Below are 22,923 nucleotides of genomic sequence, written 5' to 3' on the forward strand. Positions count from 1 at the left end.
TTATAACAAATTTATGTCACTGACACAATATGTCTAAAGCAGGATTACCCCAAAAAATATTATAAATGCAAAATATGGTTAAAAAGCATGAACTGCAATAAATAAAAAGCAGAATAAAAACTTTCATATTATATTATATTATTATTATTATATATTAGTTTGTATCTGTAATGGATCATAGAAGTTATCTATTCAAACCCCTACAGCTGAGGTCCAGTGGTGGAAGGTAATAAAGTACAAAAGTAAAAGTACAATTCTGAGGTATCTGTGCTTTACTTCAGTAGATTTTAAAGTGGATACTTACTACATGGATACTTACTTTTACTTCACTACATGTGAGCATGTATCTGTACTTTTTACTCCACTACATTTTAGATCTGGACTGAAAAGTAAAAAGTACTTTTCTTTATGGTTTGAGACCTGCAGAAATAGCTGAGGCTTTTGTTTTAGCACATTTAATTTGCGTTGCAACATTGCAACTTTTAGCAAACAGAATACACCAAAACAGCTAGAAAAATTAAGAAATCAGTTCACTTAAAATCTGCTAAATTCTTGATCAAAATCACTACATTTGATGCGTTAATTGTTCAAAAAATATCTGAAAAATATTTTATCTTTTTACTCTTAATGTACATTTTGAAACAGGAACAGGTACTTCAATAGTTTTACTTAAAAGTAGCCTTTTTATGTGATACTTCTACTTGAGGAATCTTGCCCTTGTGCTTGTACTTTTACTTAAGTAACAAAATTAAGTACTTCATCCGCCACAGCTCAAATCTAAAAGTTGTACAGAAAAATAACCAAAAGTTCCCCACTATACAAAGAAAAAGTGTTCATGATAAATACTGACCCCCAAACCAAACATAATTGTTCCATGTAACCTATACTGAGTTATAAGTTTGTATATACAGTAATTATCGTGACAGGCCTCAGTCCCTGTAACTGTGTAATTGTAAACATCAGTGTAAAGCATTTGGATGGGTCCCTAGATTTCATAACTCCCATTGGACACTAGGAGGTTCTGGACGAAGTGGACGGCGTCATCGATGGTGAAGAAAACCATTTTATTTGGTTGATTTTCGGGGAAGAAACCTCCTTTTTCCAAAGCATCTAAAACAGAGGTACTGCACCGCGCCAACACAATGGTTACTCCAACCTCTGCATAGTCTTTACGCACTTCTTTGAGCGCGCTGACCCCAGCTGTGTCCACAAACAGCACACTGCTACAATCGAGGACCAAAGATGAGATTTTTGGTTCCGCTTTATCTTCCAGCATCAAATTCACAGTCACGCCTTTTCCATTCTCGTTGTTTTGTAATACTTTAGCTTCAGCTGCGAGCTTCTTCTTGCTTTCTTTCAAACGTCTCGCTATTTCTCTCACCGGATCGAGCCCGGCAGACTTGTAAAGTGATTTTTTGAACAGACTTTGATTCGCATAATAAATCGGCGAGTTGTATCTGAAAACGGGGACGCCATCCTGTTTGTGGAGGTTGAGGTACTCTTTCAGATCTTCGTAATGTTCCCTGTCCGAAGCGCGCCCCAGTTCGTTGGCGCGGGCTTGCTGAGTTCGCCCCAAAACGCAGAAGGCGGAGACCAGGACCCCGACCAGCAGCCCGAGCTCGGTGTTGACCAGAGCGGAGGTTGCCATGGTGATGAGCCAGATGGAGGCGTCGATACGGTTCGCGCGCCACATCCGCGGAACGTCCAGAAACTTACGCATGGCCCCGCGGAGGTTGACGACGATGATGACGGCTAAGACACACCTGAGAAGAGAGAGAAAGAGAGAGAGAAGCAGGTGAGAGTAGAGAAACCATAGAACTATAATAAAATCTGGAAGATGAATCCAAGAGGGCGTCGTGTTTACAGTGGCATATGGCCTAAAACTTTACTGCTGCGTTACTTCTTGAATGCTAGCCCTGTGCCGCAAAATGTGTGACATCAGAAACGTGCAGTTGACCAATCAGAGCCTAGAGCTGCTAGAGCCGCTCTTGCATGGGCTCAGAGCAAGGTGAGGCTAACTCTTACAAAGCTGATTTTTAGGCACTTTGACAACTTAAAAAATAAATAAATAAGTTCATATTGAGTGTGTACACATACACATCAGTATCCCGGTTATTATCCATATCTCGGTTCTGTCAGTATTCGGGTTACTGTGTTTACATGTGCACTGAGAAACAGGGACACTCATATCCCTGTGTACATGATCAAATGGAGTATCCCGGTTTCTTGACATAATCTTACAAATGTACAAGCGCAAAAATTAACTTCAATCAATTTAATAAACCAGGAAAAATACAAACCGTGAGCTCCTTTAGCATAAGAAGCTCGGGAGGTTTAACCAGCGGTGAGGAGCTGTGAGATCTCCCACAATCCACTGCACACATCAAACCCAACAGATTCTTCATTAAAATCTTCTGCATGAATAAACTCAACTTTACAACATATAAACCATAACCACTATAGACACATCAGCCCGTTTGATCAGATCAATTCAGCTTTGATCACATTTGTTTACATTTTACAGAAACGAAACTTAAGACCACATGGCTCATTTACATAAACTGTTAGAGCTGAAAAAAAACAGCTCACTCCTTGTGCCGCTGTTAGACACGACTCAGTGGATAATGTGTGTGTTTTTTTGTGACAGAGGAGGCGCTAATGATCTAAGTCTGTTCTGTGTGTATATCGTATAGGGGATAGTTCATGTTTTAGCTTTTCAGTGATCACACGAGTGCAGGTCGTACGAGTGCAGATTGTACATGTGCAGGTTTAGCGCAGCTCTTTATTTTATTTTACTCATGTGGTCACTTTATTTATGTTGGACAGTTGATTTATGTCGCTACTGTTGTGCTGAAAAGACTGGGAAGTGTCTTTTGGACGTATGCACACTCAACTTTATGTTGCAGTAACCGGGATACTGCGTTTACATGCCACAGTATCCCGGTTACTATCGGAATATACCAGCTACAGTATACCGGTTTATAATAACCGGCACACTGCCTTAACCAGGATACTGAAACCGGAGTTGCACCATCAAGAAACCAGGATACTCAAAAAACCCGATCATAACCGGGATACTGATGTGCATGTATACATAGTCATTGTAAGAAAATAGAAGAATCCATACAAAATCCAACCTTAGTGAAAGCTGTCGATGCCCTGTCAACTGAACATGGGTAGTTTGATTTGACAAAAAATGCATTGTGCTCCATGTGTGAAAATTCCCTCAGTCGTCCTGGTAGAATCCATGGCATAGGAGAAATTCAATTGATCAACTGAACTCCCACAGCTGCAGTAACTATAGAGCGGCCACTGATCATTCTGATCAATCTGATCGATCGATAGATCCATGAGAGAAACAGGTTTGGAAAGGTTTTTAAGATAAATAAACATACACTATAAACTAAGGCAGCATTGCAAATATATTTGTAATTTGTGTTTTAATTGAAGGATTCTGTTCAAAGTAGAGTTGTCAAAAGTACTGAAAATCTGATATCAATCTTTGCTAAAACTAGTATCAAAACACAGTTAAATAATGATTTGAACATGAACTGATCCTAAAAAAAAAGTCACATTCACAATACAGAAATCTTGAGCTGTATCAGAACAGTATAAGGGCACATAAAGAGACTAGTATACGCCCATGGAGCACTGGAAAGAGGCAAAGTAAAAATAAAAATTAAAAAAAAGTCGTGACACAATGCACACATTAGCAAACACTGCCTGATAAGTTTTAGTTGGTCTAAAAGCTGAAGCTCCATCTCCAGGTTCCAGGCTTTGATCTAGGTTCTTGCTCAGGATACACTAAAGATGGAGGATCGGTCTGTTTGGAATGCTTTAGGTTTAAGGTCTACGATTTTCCTTGAATACAACTTTTTATGGACACTTTCAGGTTAATGTTATTGAGAGGTTTTACTATTTGCTTGTGTTTCTTATCTCTTTAACAGAGAAAAGATCGAAGGGTAAGAGCCATTTAAACAAACAGAGAAACTAGGTTAATTTGCAGCTTTGTGCTCTAAAAGTGCAGCCCTGGTTTGAACAATAGGAAAATAATGTAAAGAACACTTATGATGGCAAAAGAGAAATTCAATTCTGTCAACTGAGCTAACTACACTGAAACTACTCTGAAACTAAACAAACCTACTTGTTCAAAGTTTCTATTTATTAACTAAGGCTACTGAGTTCAATAGACCTAACTAACAACAGCTGATGTATGACACGTCACCACCAACACCAGTGACGGTTCTAAAGATGTCTTGCAGCTAGCAGCCAAAATACACTACCGGTCAAAAGTTTTAGAACACCACACTTTTTTCCAGTTTTTTACCTGTTTACTGTTGACCAAAAGGTATTCTAAACTTTTGACTCAAACTGTCCACCTCCGTCAGATAGAACAGCTGAACACACTCGTGGCTCTTTCTTTTTACAATAGAAATCAAATACTGTTCAGAAAGTTCTTCCTAAGTCTGTTGCAGAAGTTTCCATAAATGTGTGGCACTTGTAGGTTGCTTCACTCTTCTGTCCAGTTTATTCCAAATGAGCTCGATGGGGTTTAAGTCTGGACACTGTGCTGCTGGACACTCCAGGTTTTCAAGTTTGGACTTGTGTTTTGTTATCTTTTGTCTTTTGTTTAACATCTGGCTGTTCAGTTCTTACCTTTGTACAATTTGTACAATTGCAATAAATAACTGGAATAAATGTGGGTGTTTTAAAACTTTTGACCAGTAGTGTATGTTTATCAGCAAGGTAAATACATCTCCTACTGTACTGTCTTTAAGAAGAACCTAAGAAGTTAATGTACATAAGAAAACAAAATGCATGTTTTTGGATATGCATGTGTTTAAAGGTGCACCGCATAACTTTTCTGGTGGAGGGTCCTCTACATAGTTGTCTCCATGGAGATGTTATTGCTTTGCCTGGACTGTTCCATGGTATCACAACAGCACATACAATGTACAATGTCTGGTACTTACTTATTGCTCAAAAATAGGTCAGATCTGTGAATAGAGTTGTCTCTCCACAGATCTAACCTGTAATGCAGCCTATTGTTGTCTCCCTTGCAATAGGTGTAATCTCTACCGTGGAAAATTCAAGACAAATCAATGGCGAGGAGAAAATTCAGTTTGTCGACTGGACAAAAGTTTGTTTGGTTCAAGACGTTTCTCTGCTCATCCAAGCTGCTTCTTCAGTTCTGGTCAGACGCTGGTGGACATTTCCTTGTATCTGTCTGCAGGGAGGAGCTAACTAACTACTCTGAAACTAACACATCTACTTGTTTACAGTTTCTGTTTGTCAGTTAGGTCTATTGACCTGTACAGGCTGTAGGGTCCCGTACAGGTCAATAGGCAGATTATGACCAGAACTGAAGAAGCAGCTTGGATGATCTGAGAAACATCTTCAACCAAACTAACTTTTGTCCAGCGACAAACTGAATTTTCTCCTTGCCATGGATTCTACCTGAGGGATTCTTCACACAAGACAAAGCAATAACATCTCATCAACATGGAGACCAGCGGGTGACGGACCTTCCACCAGAAAAGCTGCGCAATACACCTGTAAAGTAGGTCATAGGTTGTACTTACTTTTGCAGTGAATAAAACAGAGGAGCGATGACCAGAAGCACCAGCAGCAGCACCAGACCAGAGACCAGCCCAGAGATCTGAGTCTGACACCCAGTCGACTCCTTCACCAGAGTCTTGGTTAGCGCCGCACTAGTGGTGAAACAGTGGAAAAATGACGGCAGGATATTACAAAACCCAATGGCGTACATCTCCTGGTTGGCATCCACAGTGTATCCGTGCTTTTTGGCAAACATCTCGGACAATGACACAGTGATGGCGAATCCGACTATAGCGATGGAGAACGCGTCCACGGCGACGTTTGGGATGAGTGACCAGCTGGGGAGCTGTGGAGGCATGAAGCCCGTGGGAATGTTTCCGGACACACCAGAGCCGTACTCAGTGTTAAAATGTCCAAAGTGAGACGCGACAGTGGCAATGATGACCACAAACAGCTCAAATGGGATCGGAGCCTGGGAAAAGAAAATAGAACATTTACACATGGATTTAGACCAGTTTTAGACCTGGATTAGTCCTGGTTCAGCAGGTTTCTTAAAGGTCCTGTATTATGCAAAACTGACACTTGTGAGCTTTAAGGTATGTTAGAATGTTGTTTCCTCCTTACAAACATATCTGGACACAAACGCCGCAACAAATACAAAATGTGACAACACAACAAAAAGCCACAACAAACCAAAAAAAGCCACAATGGAAATGACCACGGGACTCTATTTTAATGCAAACGCCGCAACAAATACAAACGGCATAACAAATACAAACGGCACAACACAAATACCACAACACAAATGCAAATGCCGCAACACATTAAAAAGCCACAACGGAAGTGACCGCGGGACTCTATTTTCCGATGGACCGATCAAGCGGCAAGTGAAGAAGAAGAACTACAACGTGAAAAGTAAAGGAACGGAGAAGTTGGAAAAAAGTTGGTAAAAGTAAGTTATTGTTTTATCATTATTCGTTTCACGTTGTAGTTCTTCTTCTTCACTTGCCGCTTGATCGGTCTGTCGGAAAATAGAGTCCCGCGGTCAATTCCGTTGTGGTATTTTAATGTGTTGTGGCTTTTTGATGTGTTGCGGCATTTGCGTTTGTGTTATGGCACTTGTATTTGTTGCGCCGTTTGCATTAAAATAGAGTCCCGCGGTCACTTCCGTTGTGGCTTTTTTCGGTTCGTTGTGGCTTTTTGTTGTGTTGTCGCATTCGTATTTGTTGCGGCATTTGTGTTTGTTGTGACCCCTCTCGGCTTCCGTACTCAACTCATTCCATGACAGAAATAATCCTGAGTCTGATCAAAGCCAATTCAAGCCTGGAGTTTAAGCTGTGCTTTGTGCGCTCGAGGTGACTCTGGGAAATGGTCTCAAAATGTGACTTTTCTGTAATGATTTGATTAAACGAGAGAGGAGCCACAGCGTGCACGAACAAGACACTGAACTTTTATGGTCATTCTGATCTGAGGAGCTAGAGGAAAAAGATGACTTCCCCCTCCTCTCCTGTCGGTCCGTCGACAGGAGAGGAGGGGACTGTGAAGTGCAGACTCTGGAGCCTGGTTAATATGACCGGGTAATGAAGTTGCCTGACCCCTTCCCGATGCGCGGTAGTACGTGCGGAGCTTAAGTTCTGCTGTGCGTAAAAATGAAGCTGTAACGGAACTCTTCACATGTAGTCAAGAAGAAATGATAAAATCCTTGCCAACGTGCTTCCAGCTTGACAGAGAGACGAGGGAATGAAGAAAGACAGACGAGATGAAAGAGCGATCACACAGAACCCACTTAAAAAAAGACCTCAGCAGTAGAGAGCAGCAACTCCAGGGCTGAAATCATCACAGTGATTCTAGTGAAGGTGTATAGAGTCTAAAAACACAGTGGAGCCCTTCCTGTATTACCACATGACATCAAAAGGTGGAACAGAGCGTTTTTAGTTGGAGAAAACACAACTCCAGGTCTGTTTGTGTTGAGGAAATGGCAATATATAGATAAGAAATTAGCTTAGTAAGGGCCCTTTCATATTTTTTGTCCTATACAAATGTAACTACATGAGTAAAAATGTCATGAGATTTTTTTTTATTATTATTTCTTTGGTGTGCACACTGTTCTGGCAACTTTGTCCCATGAAATCTTGCCCCATCCTTACAGCACAGCCTTATCTTTATACATTTATAGGAAACATTATCTTCCTCCCTCTCACCTTGAGTTTGCTCTTGAAGCGGTCGTTGATCTCTTTGGTGGGGATGAGCACGGCGAGGCACACCAGACTCGTGATCAGGTCGCACAGGTTGGTCTGGCCCAGGTTCGAAAAAATGGCCACCCATGTCTTGAAGAGCGTGAACCAGCCCTGAGCCCGCGGGATCTTGAGTCCGAGCATGTACTTGAACTGAGACGTGAAGATGGTGAGAGACGCTCCTGTGGCAAAACCGCTGAGCATCGAGTCTGACAGGTAAACGGAGACGAAGCCCACCTGGAAAATCCCCATGAGGACCTGCACAGGAGGAGAGGAAACGGGAAGTGAAACAGGGACGTAACAATTCAATTCAAGTTTATATATAAAGCACATTTAAAACAACTTCAGCTAACCAATGTGCTTCACATTAAAAGTCAACAAAACAGAGAGAAACAGATATACAGTATTTTTGGGACTATAAGAAGCACCGGATTATAAGGTGCAATATCAGTAATGTTGAATTCTTCGACAATCCATCAAGCGGCGCAGCTTTGTACCTTACCAAAGTCGTACTAAAACATTTTGACAGATTTTTGAGTGCCATGTGCCACATACAATCAATTCAAGGTCAGTAAGATTTAATGCATAAGGCACACCGGATTATAAGGAGCACTGTCGATTTTTGAGAAAATTAAAGGATTTTAAGTGTGCCGTATAGTCAGAAAAATACAGTAAAGATAACACGACTCATGGGAAACAGTACTTAGAACATAATTTCCCATAGTTTGCATTCAGACTCTACTACTGGGGGTGTGCAAAAATATTGAAATATCAATATATCGTATCGTTTAATGTGATGATACTGTATCAATATTGTGGGCTGCTGTATTGATATATCACCAAGAGTATTTTTTTTGTAAGTTTTATTGAATTATTTTGTCACAGCGCTACAGTTTTGTTGCTTGTTCAGAGGAAGGATGCAACACATGTTAGATTTATGCAACACATCTAGACATTTTTGAGGATTAAAATGTTTGTGTTTCATATGAACTTTGCACAAGAAGTGGTTTAACAAAGACTTTTAGTATCACAGCCATGATTTAGCCTTTATATTTTACTGACCCCTGATCCCTTAGCCCAGACGTCCACGATCCATTGGCAGACAGTGGCGTAACTCGGCCGGCGTCGCCTCCCTGTCTTGGTGAATGTGGATTATGAATGTGAATGTGGGTGGATCATTTATTTTAAATTTGTTTTATTTCCTACGAGGACAACTCAAATATACATTGAGTAATAATGTGTTTATGCAAATAAGTCATGTGATTTTAAGCTTCAATTCTGTAGAACTTAAACAAAGGTGCTCAAAGCTGCATTAAACTATAAAGCGCTGAAAAAACAGCTCACTCCTTGTGCACTGATGCGGTTCAGCTTCTGTCGGACTAAAGGACACGACTCCTGACTACAATCGCCGTAATGCTCCGACAGTCCATCAAGCGTTGCGGCTTCGTAGTTTACCAAAATTGTACTAAAACATTTTGACAGATTTTTGAGCGCCGTGTACCACATAAAATTATTTCAAGGTCAGTAAGCACAACCAGAATTAATACATAAGGTGCTCCAGATTATAAAAGCGCACTGTTGATTTTTTCAGAAAATTTAAAGGATTTTAACTGCGTCTTATAGTCCGAGAAATATGGTAAAAAGTAGAATTATTTTGCAGAGATTTTTAGAACAATTAAAGGATGAACTGTGGATTCAACTGATGTTTTAATTTTCCTAGCTGCTTTTGTGTACTTGTTGGGACATCATATTATTCATACTAAATGTGCTAAAAACTGTCACGCAGGTAAACTGGACTCAAATGCAACACAAGTACACATTTAAATAACTGAAAGTGTCCTATAACAGGGAATGTATAATGGTAACTCAGACTGAAAAAACAACAAAGGAATATATGATATAAAATGTGAATGAAAATATCCTCCAAGACTGGGAAATACACTAGTAAGAAATGAACTGGGAGTAAACTCAGAAACAGGGACAACAAACAGGGAAAAACACAGAATTGCAGAAGTTGCAAACAGATCAGATTCAGGGGTAAGATACAGGGTTTTCAGAATTCAGGGTTCAGGTTTTCAGGAGCTTGAGTGTCTGTCTTTACAGGTCAACAATCTAGGAAAGACTGAGTGAGCAGAGGGAGTATTCTATGTTCAGACTGCAGCCTGAAGTGACCCAAATCTGATTTTTTGGCTTCAATGTGACCTGTATCTGATCTTTTAATGACAGTCTGAACGACACAGATCTGATTTTATCAAATGCGACCCAGGACACTTCGATATGTGCTCCTGAAACCGATACATATCTGATCTTTTGACATGTGACTTCAGTCTGAACGGACAAAGCGCATTCATCCACCTACACGTTATCAACAAGCCACAAACGTCAATATTCGGGGCTGAAGTAGGAGAAAATTGTTAATGAACTCCGTGTCACTGAAGTGAAGCACATCACCACTCACCACTCTTGGTTACGTCTCCACATCCACACGTTCTTTTCAACGGACTGCCCCACAAAAAGCAATGGTCAAAAACCTCGTCCTTCTCCTTCTCAATCTGCTCCTTAAAACAAGTAAGTTGTTCATGTTCTGGCTCCGGTACAAGAGGAACTTTAAAATCTCCATGTGCTCAATGCTGCGTCCATGTTTGGACAACTTCCGTAAACACAGAGCACGCTCGCTGTTGTTGACGTCGTCGTGTCTCCAGTGCACATGCGGGACACTTTTGGGCCGTTTAATGTTCACACTGGAGTCACATACAAGTCGCATTTAATTGGAAATGTGAACGACCTCACAAAAACATCAGATTTCACAAGAAAATCCGAATAAAGTGTTAAGCCCTGCAGTCTGAACGTAGCCATTGACTGGCTTGGGCTGAGCGGAATAGTCTGGGAAACGGAGCTGGACTGGGGAAAACAAACAAAAAGGCAGAACTGTGACAAAAACAATGTCTCAGCCATTTGAACTTTTTTCTCAGAACTTTTTTTTACTTTTCAGCCCAGATCTAAAACGTAGTAGAGTAGAAAGTACAGACACATGCTCTCAAATGTAGTGAAGTGAAAGTAAAAAGTATCCACTGTAAAATTGATTTAATTAATGTACCGGTATTATACTTTTACTTTTGTACTTTGTTACTTTCCACCACCACATATCAGTAATAATGATGTGTAATTTATTTCCTCACCTGATAAACTCCAGCCGTAAAGGTAACAGTGGTTCCCACCGTGATGGCGTAACAGCTCCTATCGCACCCTTCCCCTGTACTTGTGTTAGTGCTTAGACCTGAGACCAGCTCACTACTTATATTTATACTACCACTACTGCTACTTTCTGGAGGGTATCCGGCCAGTGCTAACTCCCTATCCACCACCTGTCCCACCAGCAAACACAGGACCCCAAATATGCCAACAGAAATGTGCCTCGATGTGCCCAGAATTGCATAGATGATGGAGGCAAAGAATGACGTGTATAAGCCATATATAGGATCCTGGCTGGCCAATAGCGAATAGGCAATAGACTGTGGGGCAAGCAGTATTCCCACGATCAACCCTGACATTACATCTCCCAGTATCCAGTTTTTGAGCTGGTAACGCGGCAGCCATGTCAGAATGGGGACGAAGCCGAGGATTTTGGATTTGACTTTCTGAGAGGAGCAGGTGCAGTGCTTTTTGAAGCGTTGGGATAAAATGTTTTTCCACGTTTTGGGAGGCTCTTTCTCCACTCGCTCCAGGATGAGAGGCTGGTGCAGGTGGGACTCGGGGCTGCAGTCGTCGTCCTGCATTGTCAAGTTTGTCTGTGGAGAAATAAAGGAGAAAGTATCATTACATGTTATAGAGAAGTTTTGATAAGAGGTATTTCTTGTTTTTCACAGTAAGCAGAGTTCTACAGATTTTTCTTTTTGACTTTCAGATACAGTCCATCTCATATATAAAAATCTACAATTGTTCAACTATCATTAATTATGGGAGATTGGCTCCACAAACTTGACTTCTTAGTTGAATGGCTTAAAGTTTATTGTGTCACTTTTCTGGTGGAGGATCCGTCAGATGCTTTTCTTCATCAAGATATTATTACTTCGTCTGGAAAGTTTCACATTATAGTATTAAACCTTTGTATCTTCATGGAGACCAAACTAGACCAAGTTACAGGTCAGATCTGAGGAGAGAGGCCTGTTTTTCTAGATATTTTTGAGCCATAAAACCATCTGTAATTTGATGAATGTAAGGTAGAACTGTTTAATGCCATCTCTTAGTAAAAATTAGGTCAACCATGATTATTGCGGGAGAAGTCCTTGTAGCTGACGACAACAAAATGTATTCTTGGGATATTTGTGAATTAACAAAGTCATGCTGACTGGCCCCGGCCAATCACATCAATCACAGAGAGCGATTGAGGTTAAGGAAGACTTAAAGACAAAGCTCCAAACCAAAACAAACATGGTGTCGCCAACAAGCCTATTTTAGCGTCAATACAGACTATTTAGTTTGTGATAAATGTGCAGAAGGTAAGAGTGCATTGTGCATTTGACGTTCAGCTTTTTTCCAAACACTTTAAATTGACATGAGTCTGCTTTGAGATTAGACAGTCACAGCTTTGGAGTTGAATAACAGCACCACTCTCTGAAGCTTTTGTTTATTTAAGCTGACACAGAGGACATCGAACTTTGAGACAGTTTTTGTTTAAAAATTATATCTAGGCCAAATGTGTGTGTGTGTGTATGTATGTATGTATGTGTGTATGTGTATGTATGTGTATGTATGTATGTATGTGTGTATGTATGTATGTATGTATGTATGTATGTATGTGTATGTATGTATGTATGTATGTATGTGTATGTATGTATGTATGTGTATGTGTATGTATGTGTATGTATGTATGTATGTATGTATGTATGTATGTATGTGTATGTATGTATGTATGTATGCGTATGTATGTACATGTATGTATGCATATATATGTACATGTATGTATGTATATATGTATGTATGTTTATATGTGTATATATATATATAATATATATATATATATATATATATATATATATATATATATATTATATATATATATATATATATAATACACACATATATATACACATGTATGTATGTAATGATTGGCATATTTTTTTTCACACACTTTTACAAACAGAGAAATTGCTGACCTCTTGATTAAAAAGACGATTGAGAATTGGAAAAGTCTAAAACTGATGCTGTGACGCAATTATAAGTCTGTATTTTTATCTTTCAGAAATTAATATTCAAACACATTTTATTCCTTTTAATAGAAGAAATTAAAGAAAAACTGCAATCAGTGGTGACTCATTGATTTTTACACATGGCCCAGCCCTACAGTGCAGCCCCATTAGAAACCCAGTGTAGTAAAAGTGTCAGTTTTAGGTGTGGTCAACAACACCTTTTAAATCAGACTCCTCTGTTCAGCTTGTATCATGTTTCAGATAAGATTACCCTAGTTTCTCCGTCACTCAGTTTGTGGTGACCCTTGAAAGAGGCTTTTTTGCCATTTTGTAAAACTAAAGAACTTAAAAGACAAAAAAAAAAAAAAAAAGAGCCAGGAAGTAGGTTGCAAGATGTTTCACTAATTTTGAGGGTCCAGCAATTAGCAAATCACTTTTTAAAGGTGCATTATGTCACTTTTCTGGTGAAGTTTTTCTGGAGATGTTATTGCTTTGTCTGGAATATTTCACAGTACGACATTAAACTTTTCTAGCTTCATGGAGACCAAACCAGACCAAGTTAGAGGTTTTTCTAGGTATTTTTGAGCTATAAAACCACATGTAGTTTAATAAATGTAAACTAGAGCTGCTTAAAGTCATACTGTGGAACATGAAGCAAAGCGATGACATATCCATAGAAACAAGCAGGTGACGGACCACCACCGAAAGTTACATAGTGCACTTTTAAGTAACATGATTTCTCGCAAACAATAAAATATCTTATCCATGTAAAAAATAAAATAAAATAAAAATTGCAAACCCCATGTAATTTTTGTATTCATTTAGCAGTTCATATTTCAGCATTCTCTCAAATTATGCAATCAAAATTTGTAGTCTGAACAGGATCCTATTTAGAAGCTGGGTATTATTACGAAGTTACCGATACAATACATAGGCCGTGATACCAAATGCTTATCGATACTGTACGCTTTCGATTCAATACGATCCGATGCGACATATTTCAGATCAATTCGATAAGGCTAAATCATGGCTGTGATACAAAAAGTTTTTATTAAACCACTAAGTTTGAGCAAAGTTAACATGAAAAACACCACTTTACTCATCAAAACAGTAAGAATGTCAAACTGAACGATTGTAGCTCTTTCACAAAACAATTTAATAAAATACACCAAAAAATAAATACTCTTGGCGATTATATCGATACAGCAGCACCTGATATCGATACTGTATCATCAAATTAAACTAGGGCTGGGTATCATTAAGAAGTAGCCGATACGATACATACCTCGATACAGTGTGCTTTCGATTTGATACCATATATTTCAAATCAATTCGATACGATTCAGTTAAAATAAATAAATAAATCATGGCTGTGATACTAAAAGTCTTTGTTAAACCACTTCTTGTGTAATGTGAATATGAAACACAAACATTTTAATCCTCAAAACAATAAAATGTCAAATGTTTCGCATAAATGAGTTTCCTTCCTCTGAACAAGCAACAAAACTGTAGCTCTGTAATGAAACACTTTAGTAAAATATACCAAAAAAATACTCTTGGCGATATATCGATACAGCAGCCCACGATATCGATACTGTATCATCACATTAAACTAGGGCTGGGTATCATTAAGAAGTAGCTGATTCGATACATACCTCGATACATAGGCCGTGACACCATACATATATCGATACAGTGTGCTTTTGATTCGATACGATATATTTCAAATCCATTCGATACAGTGCAATAAAAAATAATGGCAAAATCATGGCTGTGACACTAAAAGTCTTTGTTAAACCACTTCTTGTGTAATGTGAATATGAAATACAAACATTTTAATCCTCAAAACAGTGAAAATGGCAAATGTGTCGCATAAATGAGTTTCCTTAGCAAACTGCTTACAAACTGTAGCACTTGTAATGAAATACTTTAGTAAAATAGACCAAAAAAAACTCTTGGTGATATATATCGATACAGCAGCCCATGATATCGATACTGTATCATCACATTAAACAATACGATATATCAATATTTTTGCACACCCCTAATCCTCTTATCAAAATGTTCAAGTGTAAGCGTCGTAATCACAAGGTCTGGTACATTTTGAATCCATTTGATATTTCTCCAAACACACGTGTGCCACTGAGATAAGGAACAGATATTTGACCCTGTAAGCTTCAAATATGCCCTTAATAACTGACAATATTGTAGATACGGCTGTCAAAAGTATCGAGAATCTGATACTAATTGACACTAACACTAGTATTGAAATTAGATACTCGTTTGAGCAGGTATCGATCCTGAAATTCGTATAAACTGGATTCAATTTGACCTTTTCTGAACAGTTTAATTTAGAGTTTTATCAGCGCTAGTGTAAGACGACATGGAATAATAAACAATTTTTTATTTTGTAGGGGTGTAACGATATCCAAGTCTCACGATACGATATCATCACGGTATGAAGCTCACGGTACGATATTTATTGCGACATCATGGGAAAGCTCACGATATGGTGGGGAGGCTCACGATTAGGGATGTAACAATATCCAAATCTCTCGGTACGATATTTTCACCATAAACATCTGACGGTACGACATTTATTGCGATATTTTGTCGAGGCTAAAAATAAACTGTTAATATGCTACTTTTTCCTCTTAAAATGCCTTGACAAGACTTAATCCAAAGAACTAAGACTTAAAAGTGTTAGAACTGTTATTTCTTCTTGTAGTCTGCAGGGAAATGGAGCAAAGGATCATGGTCTATGTAGTTCCCTCTGTCTTTTTTAGCTGTTGCTGCACCATAACTCTTCATTTAAGCAAAGAGACTTGTAATTCGATATATTGTGATGGTCCACGATACTATTGTGAGAACTTTGACGATACGATATCACAATATTTTGGTTATTGTTACGTCCCTATTATTTTGTGTGTAAAATTATAATAACGTCTAATAAAGAGGTTTTTAAAATGATAATTTGGGTATCAAAAACTGGTCTATATTTTTAGTTATATTTACAAAATTTTTTTGTATTTTTTAGTTTAGTAATTTTAGTACCGCAACAGCACGAGTGGATAAATGCATGTCCAAAATGACATTAATACTACTTAAACATTTACTGATGCCACTTAACTTCTTTTTATTCTTGTCCATCAACCACAATAACAGACACTTACTGTTCAAATGTAAGTATTTCTCATAGATTTTGTTAAGACTATGGTGGTACAATTTTTTATTTTTTATTTTTTTGAATCATTTTATCTCATTAAATTGTATTTCCCATAGATTTTGTTAAGACTATGGTGGCACTATTTATTTTTTTCATTTTTTATTTTTAATCATTTTATCTCATTAAATTGTGGTTCCCATAGATTTTGTTAAGACTACGGTGGCACAATTTTTTTATTTGAATCATTTTATTTAATTAAATTGTGGAGTTCAAGTGGCCCATATGACTCTATTTTCTGATCGATGTTCTAATGTTTTTTCCCCATCAAAAACATACCTGGAATTGTTTGTGAAATCCCTCAGTCGTCCAGCTAGGATCCATGGCAAAGGTGAAATTCAATCCTGGACAGAAGTTTTTCACAGCTCATCCAAGCAGCTTCTTCAGTTCTGGTGAGATTGCTGGTGGACACTGCCTTATATCTGCCTGAAGGGAGGTGTAGTTTCAGTGTGGTGAGCTCCTCCCTTCAGGCAGACAGAAGGGAGCGTCCACCAGTCACCTGAAGAAGCATCTTGCATGAGAAGCGAAACGTCTTTGAAACACACTTTTGTCCACTTGATAGAACTGAATTTCTCCTTTGACATACCTGGAGTTGCGTTTTTCATTCACCCGTAACACACAAACCCTGCATGTTTAGGTTGAGATCTTCTCTCAAACAGACAGCACCGTTCCACCTTGTGATGTCATATGCTAATACAGGAAAAGCCCCACTGTGTTTTTAAACTCCACACACCTTCACTGGAATCACTTGGATGATTTCAGCCCAGTTGCCAATCTCTATGGAACTAAAGGTAAAAGGTCGTTGTTAACTTGAAAACTACCACTTCGTGACATCACTAGGAGGAACAGAACAGAACATTTTGAGCTTTGGAGATGTAAACAGTAAGGATGTAACAATAACCGAAATATCATATCGTCAAAGTTCTCACAATATATCAAATTACAAGCCTGAAGAGTTACGTTGCAGCAACAGCTAAAAAAAAAACAGAGGGAACTACATAGACCATGATCCTTTGCTCCATTTCAGTGCAGACTACAAGAAGAAATAACAGTTTTAAGCACTTTTAAGTCTTAGTTCTTTGAATTAAGTCTTGTCAAGGCATTTTAAGAGAAAAACGCAGCATATTAACAGTTTGGTTAACCTCCACAAAATATCAAAACAACTATCATACTGTGAGATGTATATTGTGAAAATATCGTACCGAGAGATATGGATATTATTATATCGAGAGGTTCATACCATGACAATATCGTTTCGTGAGACTTGGATATCGTTACATCCCGAGTAGACAGACTTAAGGCTGTGGAATTAATTAAATTTTGATCCAAATTTCAATTTGTGTGTCAAATGACCTCTAAACTCATATAATCTGAGTTGAAACAAGAAAGCTTAACAAAGTTTATTTGGGGATATTTTTATATATTAGTGTATAAGTATTAGGGATGGGCATGATTAGCCAATTAATCAATAATTGATCATTAAGAATTTAATCGATTACATTCATTTTAATCAACAAACCGAATGTAGGTTGCTGTGTGTAGTGTGACCAAACAGGTCTGTACATGTGTCTCTGCATCAGAAGGAGCGAGACACAAACAGTGGGTCAGTCTGCAACGTACTGAAGCACAAATGTGTATTTAACAATGACTTGTACAAGAAATTCCACATTTTCCATTGTGTTCAGGACAAGTGTGAGTCCATGTGCACAGTGTACAAAGCAGCACATATGTGTCTGTGTCCAGTGGGAAAAAGTTTTGTCAGGTGAGAGTCGCTCAATGTCGATGACGAGTCCCCACCTCCCTCCCCCCGTACGGTGTCCTGGTTTTGACAAACGCAAATATGGTCACAATAACCTGTATTCCACTGAATCGTGCCACATCAGCGCACAAGACCTGTTTTTTTTCTTCACTTAGTTTATGCAAATGAGCCATGAGGTTTTAAGTTTTCTTTCTGTGAGAGTTGCACAAATCTGAATTAAACACATTATAATGTCAAACGGGCTGATGTGGCTCTAGAGTCGTTACGGTTTATATGTCATAAAGTTGAATTTATTTATGCAGATTAGTAGTGCAGATAGTAATAATAATGATGATACATTTTAATATAAAAAACATGAATGATTAATCGATAATTGATCGTTAATTCTCCTGACGATCGATTAAGAAACTTTTATCGAATGCCCATCCCTAATAAGTATATTTTATCTTTTCAATATAGAGATTGTAGAGCAGCTGGATATATAGTTTATTTTGGATACATTTATACTTTTCTATGACTTATTTCATGTTTGAAGCATATTTTATTTATTTTATATTTTATACATCACAAAACTGCAGGTACAGATTTGTAAACTATATTTATTTAAAATTTGAAGATTTGGGGTAAATTATCAATAAAGTGTTTTTCTTTCTTTCTTTTTTTTTTTTTTTTTTTTTGAGTGAGAGAAATGCTGAATAAATGTATCATGTAACTAAAAAAATAATCGTTTGAATAATCGTGATTTCAGTATTGACCAAAATAATCGTGATAATGATTTTTTCCATAATCGAGCGGCTCTAGACAGACTAATAATAAACTGTTACTCAAACATGTGTGAATAAAATATAAAACATAACTTTGTATCATGGGACGTTTCAGTGTCACTTACAGCCTATTATATTTAAGGAGTCATTTTTGATCAGTGTAGTCTCTTTTATAAGTTTATGATAATACAATGAGCAGTAAAGTCCAGTAGTATTACATATAGTCCAGTTTATTTTAGACTTTTGGGGGCTACCATAGTCTCCTGTTTGAATGGTTATAGTCTCCTGCTTAGATTTACTCTGCTGGTTCAGTGTTGTGTTTGATTTATTGTCTGTTGTAAATCTTTATAGTATCATTTATCTTGATCTTGATTTTGATTGCACGCTCTTATTCTCCTACTGGTCTTGAACTTTGTGTTGGAATAGTGTAATTTCCCCATTATGTAATTAAAAAAAATAAAGGTTTCTCGTAATTGCCCGGCCCTACCGTGTATTTAGAGTTTTAGTTGGAAATCATTTCATCTTTGTAGTGTCTTTGTGTGGACCTGTGGGGTGTAGAGATCTAGACTACAGAGGAGATTCAACACGAATACAACAGGAAGCACAGGACTTGGGAACTTCAGTGGTCCTGCTTTGATAAGATCAGCTTTCATTGTCGATTCAATTCAAGTTCAAGTTGATTCCTATAGCACACTGAAAACAACTTCAGCTGACCAAAGTGCTTCAAATGAAAGCCAACAAAAACAGCAGAAACAGATATAAAGATAACACAATTCATGGGAAAACTACAATATAACACCAAGATATCCTGTCTAGCCAGTAATAAATGCTGGATGTAACACTATCCAAATCTGATGGTACAATATTTAATGCAATATTTTGTGGATGAAAACAGAATAGTGAAATGTGCTACTTTATCCCTTTTAACACGCCTTCCTTTGGTACTGTTATAATACAAAGAACTAACACTTAAAAGTGCATAATAACAGTGATTTCTTCATGTAGTCAGCACTGAAATGGAGCAAAGGATCATGGTCTGTAACAATGATTATAAGTGGAGACTTGTAATCTGATATTTTGTTATTTTTCTTACATTATCACTACATTGAAAATGGAAAGGAGGCTGCTCCACAGTCTGGGTGCCACAATAAAAGCTCTGTCACCTGGGGCTGTGCCAAAATGTCTAACCAATTTTCTGCAGAAACACTGTATTGTTCCTATCAACACAAAATAAAAACTAGTAATCCTGACACCATGCTTTTTATGCCTATCTTGTCTTGAAAATCAGAAAAATAAAACCTTTTTTTCCCTTATCGCCAATTCCTACTGTCACCTCTCATGCCACATGAGGCCTACTTTTGGGCACAGCAGCAGGAGCTGGTCAGCAGCAGGAGCTGGTCAGCAGCTGGTCAGCAGCAGGAGCTGGTCAGCAGCAGGAGCTGGTCAGCAGCAGGAGCTGGTCAGCAGCAGGAGCTGGTCAGCTGACCTCAGGGCTTTGGGTGGGGTATAGGGCTTCAGTAATTCCCTCAAATAAAGTGGACCCATAGAGTGCAAACAGTTACACAATCAATAGGGGTGTGCAAAAATATTGAATATTGTTTAATTTGAATGATACAGTGTCGATATCGTGGTCTGGGCAGCCTCACAAAACTACAGTCGTCACACAGAATCTCCGTGCACCCCTTTTATATTTATATATATTATTTATATACCAATACACAATATACAACCAAAATACAACAATTGTGTTGCTTGTTTGGAGAAAGGAAGCTTGGTTATGCAACACATTTGATATTTTCACTGTTTTGATGAGTAAAATGTTTGTGTTTCTCATATTAACTTTGCACAGACTTAGTGGTTTAATAAAGACTTTTAGTATCACACAGTCATGATGATTTAGCTTTTGTTTTTAACTGAACCGTAACAAATCGATTTTAAATATATTGCATCGAATCAAAGGTGCACTGTATCAAAAAAAGTGTATTATTGATGACAGTAAGAAATTGTTAATATATATATATTTTTTTTTAGAATATAAGACAATTACTGTTTGTAGGAGACTGGTCAGGATTAGTTCACTGTTGCAGCCCTAACAGACACAGAGACATTTTAATGCCTACTCTTATTGCCCAGAGCCTTTATCTTATCATAGTTTATACTATATTATAATTAATTGTTTTATGTTGCACTATAACGCCAAAGCAAGTTCCGTTCATGTATTTTCAGCCAACCTTCTGTCAGTAAATAACTGTTTTGATGATTCTGGTCTGATCCAGCTGCTCTCACGTGCACATTTACCATTTATTAGCCTTTTGTGTGTAACAGGAAATGGGGATTTTATCATGTGACATTTATTAGCCAAGACAAATATCATTAAATTCACTGCACTCTTCAAATGTCACGCAACTACTTCACTGATTTCACTGTCACATGCAAACTTACAGGTCCTATATTACACAAAATGGACTCTTGTGAGATTTAAGCCACGTTAGAACGTTGTTACATCCTTAAAAACACATCAGGAGTTTTGTTTTTTTTCATTTACACATCTGAGTAAGAACTCAACCTAAATATGGGTTGAGTGAATGAAATGTGAATGAAACAAAACACAACTCCAGGTCTGTTTGTGATGAGGAAACTACATTAGAACATAGATCAGAAAACAGCACCATGTAGGCCCTTTAAGATTAATACGTAACATTTTACCAGCACTACATTTTGACTTAAACGGAGTTGTAAAAAAGTGTAAATAATACTTTACCTGAACTATCACACCTGTACTTGACTCTGCCTGAATAAGAGCTGCAAACTAGAGCAGGTTCACTAAATGGCATGACATTTAAGTGCTACTTCTGTAACGTACTCGCTAAACGTTAAATAGTTCCACTTAATTTTCAACACAAAGTAATGATTCTGGTGAATAGATAAAAGTAGGTCTGATCATAGCAGGAAAGTGCACATTTGAATGCTTATAAGCAACATGTCCTGGTTTGGTTTAGTCCTGATTTACATATGGTTAGAGCCTCCTGGTTTAGAGAACATTTAGTCCAGTTTTAAGTCCTAGTTTTTGGATTTCACCTGCTGCAGTCATAGGTTTGGTTTCAAGTCCTGGTTTTGACCCAGTTTATCTTTACTTCTTTACTTTCTGGTTAAGTCCTGGTTTAGATCTTGTTTGTGGTTTAGATCTGCTTTAATCCTGCTTTAATCATATTCTAGCCTAGTCCCCATTTAGACCAGCTTTAGTCCTTGTTTTGATTTAGACCTGGTTTAGTCCTGGTTTGAACCTAGTTTTTGTTTAAACCTGGTTTAGTCTTGTTTTAGTCCTTATTTAGTCCTAGTTTTCTATTCAGACCTGGTTTAGTTTTGCTTTAGACTTGGTTTAGTCCTTGTTTTTGATTCAGACCTAGTTTAGTCCTGTATTTAAGAGTTCAGATCTGGTTAAGTCCTAGTTTAGTAGTCCACGTGTGTGGTAGTCCTGCTGTAGACCTAGTTTTTCGTTTAGTCCTGCTTTAGTCCTAACTTTGATGTTTCAGATCTGGTTTAGACCTGGTTTAGACCTGGTTTAGACCTGGTTTAGACCTAGTTTTTGATCCATATCTGGCTTAGTCCTGGTTTAGACCTAATTTTTGTTTAAACCTGGTTTACTCTTGTTTTAGTCCTTCTTTAGACCTAGTTTTCTAATCAGATCTGGTTTAGTTTTGCTTTAGACTTGGTTTAGTCCTTGTTTTTGGTTCAGACCTGGTTTAGTCCTGTATTTAAGAGTGCAGATCTGGTTTAGTAGTCCATTTCTGCGGTAGTCCGGCTTTAGACCTAGTTTTTCGTTTAGTCCTGCTTTAGTCCTGGTTTTATGTTCAGACCTGGTTTAGATCTGGCTTAGTCCTGGTTCAGACCTGTTTTAGTCCTGGTTTAGTCCTGGTTTAGTCCTGTGCAGAGGTGCCACATAAGCGGTAATACATCGCTATGAATGGACACCTTTGTAAACAAGCTGTTAACGTGGACTGACGTTCAAACTCGATCGAACCACGCTGACTTTACGTGACAAAAATAACACGGTCATAATTAAACTTTGCAAAGATAAACCAAACATTTAACCTTACCTGATCCCCGGAGCGGCCCGTGGGAAGACTTTAATCCAAACTTTTGCTCGCTGTGACAAACTGCATGCCACTCGCTCACTCGCTCCGCTGCTGTTCAA

At 38.1% G+C, this 22,923-nt stretch overlaps 1 protein-coding gene across 2 annotated transcripts; it reads right to left on the reverse strand.

Moving 5' to 3' along the window:
- Positions 1–439: 439 nt before the first annotated feature.
- Positions 440–22,923, reverse strand: slc26a2 (solute carrier family 26 member 2). 2 transcript variants are annotated; one of them, XM_020925467.2, is made up of 5 exons: positions 22,826–22,923; positions 10,973–11,581; positions 7,761–8,051; positions 5,583–6,031; positions 440–1,763 (listed from the first exon to the last, which is right to left on the reverse strand). In XM_020925467.2, the coding sequence occupies exons 2-5, from the start codon at positions 11,567–11,569 to the stop codon at positions 986–988; spliced, it is 2,115 nt and encodes a 704-aa protein (XP_020781126.1). In that variant the 5' UTR covers positions 11,570–11,581; positions 22,826–22,923; the 3' UTR covers positions 440–985. The 2 variants fall into 2 exon arrangements, with proteins under 2 accessions (XP_020781126.1, XP_055014946.1); XM_055158971.1 differs by lacking the exon at positions 22,826–22,923 and adding an exon at positions 16,485–16,631.

The sequence above is a fragment of the Boleophthalmus pectinirostris genome, unplaced genomic scaffold, assembly GCF_026225935.1.
Source record: "Boleophthalmus pectinirostris isolate CB_2022bp ecotype Guang Dong unplaced genomic scaffold, ASM2622593v1 HiC_scaffold_23, whole genome shotgun sequence".
Taxonomy (NCBI): Eukaryota; Metazoa; Chordata; class Actinopteri; order Gobiiformes; family Gobiidae; genus Boleophthalmus; species Boleophthalmus pectinirostris.

Excerpts from the sequence above, each read along its gene's own strand:
- slc26a2 (XM_055158971.1), bottom strand. The coding sequence starts at position 16,529 with ATGGATCCTAGCTGGACGACTGAGGGATTTCACAAACAATTCCAG. Across the intron at positions 6,032-7,760 it reads GCTTCAAGAGCAAACTCAAG|GCTCCGATCCCATTTGAGCT; the intron begins GTGAGAGGGAGG and ends TTCTTTTCCCAG. Across the intron at positions 1,764-5,582 it reads CTGTTTTATTCACTGCAAAA|GTGTGTCTTAGCCGTCATCA; the intron begins GTAAGTACAACC and ends CTCTCTTCTCAG.